Source organism: Ruditapes philippinarum, unplaced genomic scaffold (assembly GCF_026571515.1).
Source record: "Ruditapes philippinarum isolate M1 unplaced genomic scaffold, ASM2657151v2 ctg2813_1_1_1_1, whole genome shotgun sequence".
NCBI lineage: Eukaryota > Metazoa > Mollusca > Bivalvia > Venerida > Veneridae > Ruditapes > Ruditapes philippinarum.
This window is the reverse complement of record NW_026854187.1, coordinates 1-5,384: the sequence shown is the minus strand read 5'-3', so window position 1 is coordinate 5,384 and position 5,384 is coordinate 1. Positions and strand designations below refer to the sequence as shown.

At 32.9% G+C, this 5,384-nt stretch overlaps 1 protein-coding gene across 1 annotated transcript; it reads left to right on the top strand.

Annotated features, from left to right (window-relative positions):
• Positions 1–1,419: 1,419 nt before the first annotated feature.
• Positions 1,420–5,380, top strand: LOC132739333 (uncharacterized; the record flags this gene model as incomplete). Its single annotated transcript, XM_060727028.1, has 1 exon — positions 1,420–5,380. A coding segment is annotated over exon 1 (2,958 nt), but the record flags the coding sequence as incomplete, so codon positions are not given.
• Positions 5,381–5,384: the final 4 nt, after the last annotated feature.

Here is a 5,384-nt window from a genome sequence, read left to right as displayed (position 1 = left end):
ATAAAAGGACAAGTTTCAGGTGTATTAACAAGCATAAGCGCACTAACGACCAGATAGACTGAAGAAAATTGAAACTATCTGATGGAGATTTGATGCTTTTGAGGAAGTAAATATATACCTGTATGGTTCCTACCAATATCTGAGCTTTGCTGGGATACTGCATCTGCTTATTCCTGTAGGAAAGAAACAGTTTTCTTTCTTCCAGCCTTTCTTTTCAGTATAAAATATATGACTGTGTTAATGAAATTGTAATGTGTCGGGTAGTGTTCCTATAATTTGTTGAATTTGTCTTGAAAGTTCATCATTTCTCATTCTCTCTATGCTTAGGTAGTCTCTTATTTCATCTGGGGTCACTGGAACTTGCTGCTGAAGAAAGTAATTATTGTCTGTCTCTTTCAAAATGTCCATTTTCTTAGAGCTTTCTGCATACTAGTCTATTAACTTTTCATCTAAGACATGCCTATGCAATGTTTATGATCTCCAGTCTTCATAAGGTATCCAGTTCTTCTAAAAGCTGACTGTAATATTTGAACTGTTTTCTCAATATCAACATAATCTGAATGCACTGCCTTCTAATCCTATGCCAAACAAGGTGCACTTGTTTTTCTTAATCTTCTCCAGAACTGAATTGTTTCTGCAAACTGTCTGCCATTTCATCTGTAGGCACCCATTTTAGTATCCAGGATTTCAAGTTTTTGTTGTTTTTTTCCTTGTGTACAAAATCAAAATCCTGGCATGTTGATGTATTTCCACTTGTTGTATTGAGGAATATAGGTCATCTATTGTGCACACTTCTCTTGGTATGAGAATATCCTGCAGAGTACTTTGGATGTGACCTTCCATGAAATAACTCTTTTGTCATAAACTTTGCACTTTTAAGAACACTGGAGTTAATTCTTCTTACAGCCATCCTAAAATTTATGATACCCTGTGAAATCCAGTCCTGCAAACTTCGTCCATTAGATACTTCTGTCTTCATATCAGGATTCTGTGTTTTATAATGTTCATTAGAGTATTTGAAGAAACCTTTTGCATTGGGCTTCTCACCATTCAATAAGCAGTGTCAAACATATGGCAGTACTAGTTCCCTTAGTGAACAGTCAACTCTGATGGAATATTTGCAAGATACTCCATCTTTACAAGATTTAGCATACAATTTTGCTGCATTTGATACAAAACTCATCCTTTCTTCTTATGTCTCAGAAAATGGTACCCAGCTCAATGAAAGACTTGATTAGGTCCATTTCATATTGTCCAGTTCTGATTTAGAAAAAAAATCATATTCAAACAAAAGACATGAAGTCAGGGTGATCTGTTTCACCATGAAACAAAAGTCAGTCCTTAGAAATTTCTGAACACAGCGGAGACAAATCACTGGTTCTTTCTTTAACTTCTTGCATATCATATCGATGGCTCAGCGCAATACTGGTCTAAGTGACATTTTTTCACAAAATCACTTTTTTTCATTTTTTTATTCAAATACATGAAATACATATTCTGTAAAAATATTAGGGTTAAATTTCAATTTTTTAACAACTTAAACCCAATAAATTTATTAAGACCATCTCATGATGTAAGTTTTCATATTTGCAGCAAAAGTCTATCATGAGTTAGACCTCTATTGCACTAAATAGTTTACAGATGTTTAAGTCTAACTTGAGTTGGACTTGTACTGCACTACAAATTTGCACTGTACATATTTGCATTCTTCAGTTGGACCTGTATTTGACTATTATAACTTCATGTATAATGAAATATTGATTTTTTAAACTTAAATTATGACATCATTGATGTGACCAGTGATGTCATATGTGTATAATCAGTAATGTAATATGAATGATGTCATCTGCTTGACCATAATATTATACAGAAAAAAACATCTAAAAGCAAACATATCATAATATTATACAGCAAAAAACATCTAGGAGCAAACATAAGGTAAGATTAAGTTTATTTTTTTTTATTAAAGACATATAAATGCTAAGAGATAAAGTCTTTTTGGTTACATGTACATGTTTACAAAGTTCAAAGTACACTGATGCTTCAATATACTGGTATAATGAAGTTTAAACTGTTAATGCTACACTGGTTAACTTAATATTGCTTAGTAACAAAAATGATTTTCTATCTATTAAAACTAAATAATAGTTAATTTTTCAAAAGTATACAAAAGCATTAATCTATAATAATATTGTATTACTAAACTAAGATTTTTAAAAATATTTAAATGCGATTTTGGCTCAAATTCTATATTTTGTCACACTTCTTTCAATATGAATTAGCACAATTATAAATTAACACATAAATTAGGCTTCACATTTGAATTTCTTAGTTTAATAAAGAAAACAAACTTTTTAACACTAATGTGCAGTCTCATAATAATTCACTTTTCATCAGTTCCCACATTTTTTCTTATAGGAATATGGCAACAATGATTGGCTCATTCCATCAAGGGCACTTTAAGTTTAAAGGTGCTGGAAAACAGTGTGTTTGTAATAGTCTCGTGGCAATGTTATATTCAAAGGAACTTTGCCCAAAAAAATGGAAAACCTCTGATATAGATACTTTACTTGAAGAAGGCGATAAAATGTATATGTTGATTCATGGCAGAAATGAGCATGACCACTTGCTTATATCAGATATTCCAAAAAATGTCCATTACAAAAAAGAAGTCTACAACATGCATATTCATCAAGTTTGGAGTGGTACAATGGACAGAGTTACAAGTCAAAAACCATTCATGTCACTTGAAGACTCGATCAAAAGCATTCAATCATTTTGTTTCTTTACAATTGGCTGTTATACAACTGCAATTATGAACAATGGAGATGATCTTTACTTATTTGACCCTCATAGCCGAAATGAAATGGGCATGAGTTGCCCAGAGGGACAGGCAATTCTATCATGCCATAAAAATGTAGAAAGTCTCTGTTTATTTTTAAGGCATCTATCAGCAACAATATATAGAGAAAAATCTGTTGTTTTTGAATCAACTCATGTTGATTTCTGTTGCGATAGTGAAAGTGATGTAGCGTCAAGTGATTTTGATGGGTTTTCAACTGTAACAGATGGTGAATATACCTGCATTCTATACATGGCAAATGAAAATATGAAGGTCAAAATGCAACAAATTGACGTTGAAAATGAAAGTGTTTCTAGTATTGAAAAAAATTCTGTAAGTGATGATTCCGAAGTTTTATCGTGTGAAAATACTAGTCCTGAAGAGTTTTTTGTAGCTGAAAAGATTAATTTGCCCTCAAGTGAAGGAAATATTAGCAAAGATAGTGCTGAATTTAACATCAATTTAAATGATTCTTTTGTTGATAGAGTTATACAGGAAGGTTTAATGAATGAAAGCAATGATTTCACAATGAACTTTGACTTGTTAAACTTCTCTGATGATGATAATGTACCTCTAAGTTCTGTAAAACAAAAAATTTCCAAAAACAAAATTCTAACTGAAGATGATGTACCTCTAAGTTCTTTGAAACAAAACACTGCAAAAAATAAAATTCTTACTGAAGATGATGTACCTCTAAGTTCTTTGAAACAAAACACTGCCAAAAACAAAATTCAAACTGAAGGTGAAATACCTCTCACATCAATAAAACAAAAAAATGCCGAAAACCAAAATCTAGCTTCAGGTGATGTCCAAAACCAGAATCTATCTGAAGATGATGAACACAAAAATGAACATATTGGACATAATAACAGAGGTAAAACATCTGATGAAACTGTAGAACATCTTCAAGAAACTGAAAATAGTACAAGTATGAATGAAGTATCTGATAAGGAGGAATATAGGGGAAGGAAGCGGTTAAGAAAGGAGAGTTTATGGAAGAGAACTTTAGCTAAGAAAAAAAGAAACTCGGGCAGTCAATACAAAAGTCTGAATAGTGGAAAATTTGTTAGAGCTAGGTTACTGAAAAGGGGTTGCAGTTTTTCATGCAGATACAAATGTCATAAAAAAATACCCGAGTCGCAACGCCAAAAGATATTTCATGAATTCTGGGCACTTGGTGATATAAACAGGCAAAGAGATTACATTTCTAGTTGGGTATGCGTAAACCCAAAAAAATCTAGAACAAATTTGACAAGATCCCCCAAAAGAAATTTATCAAGAAAATGGCAGTTTAAAATTGATGGCCAGTTTGTAACTGTATGTAAAACATTCTTCCTAGACACTCTAGATATAAGTCACACAGCTGTTGATACAGCTTTAAAAAAAGGTTGTATCAAGGAGAACAATACATCCGGTATAGCATCACCAGACAAAAGAGGCAGGCATGAAAATAGATACAATAAAACCCCAGAAATACAGATTGGCCATGTAAAATCACATATCAAAAGTTTCCCCAAAGTTGACTCCCATTACTGTAGAAAACATTCCTTAAAATCCTATTTGGAACCTGGATTATCAGTCCCAAAAATGTACCAGTTGTATTTGCAAGATTGTGGAAAGAAAGATTTAGTTCCCGTCTCCCTGAGTGTGTATAGAAATATATTTGACCACCACTTTAACATTGGTTTTTTCAAACCTATAAAAGATAGGTGTGACTTTTGTTCTCGATATAACAATTCTTCAGAGAAAGAGAAGGCAAACATGGTTAAAGAATATGAAGTTCATATACAGAATAAAAATCTTATGAGAGATTCAAAAGAAACCGATAAAGCCAGAGCAAAGCACGAAAGCAATGTATGTGTTGCATGTTTCGACCTTCAGCAGGTTCTCCCTACTCCCCATAGCAACGAATCTATTATGTATTACACCCGCAAACTTTGTACATTTAACCTGTCTGTTTATGACCTTGGCACCAAAGATGGTTCCTGCTACATTTGGCATGAGGCAATTGCTGGCAGAGGTTCGAATGAGATTGCCTCTTGCATGTTCAAATACTTGAGAAGTCAGTCTTTTATTGGAAAAAGAGAAGTTATCTTATATTCCGACAGTTGTGGGGGCCAAAATAAAAATAGAAATTTCTTAACAATGCTAAGTTATGCAAAAAAGAAATATAAGTTTGAAAAATTGCAGCACAAATTTTTGGAACGTGGACATACACAGAATGAAAATGATTCAATTCATGCAAGTATTGAACGTAAAAGCAAAAACATTTCCATTTTTACGACTCCACAATGGGCTGCAGTTATAAAGGCTGCCAGAAGTAAACCCTATCATGTTTATGAATTAGACACAAATGATTTTTTAAACTTTAAAATCATGTCTGAGTCAGTACCAAACCTAGATTTGGATGTTGATGGACAAAAAATCATGTGGCAAAAGATCAAGGTAATAACACTTGAAAAACAAGATAGTAACATTATTGAAGTCCAGTACAGTGACAATTCTTCTGTTGTGATCAACCTTGCGGTGAGGGTAACCAGTA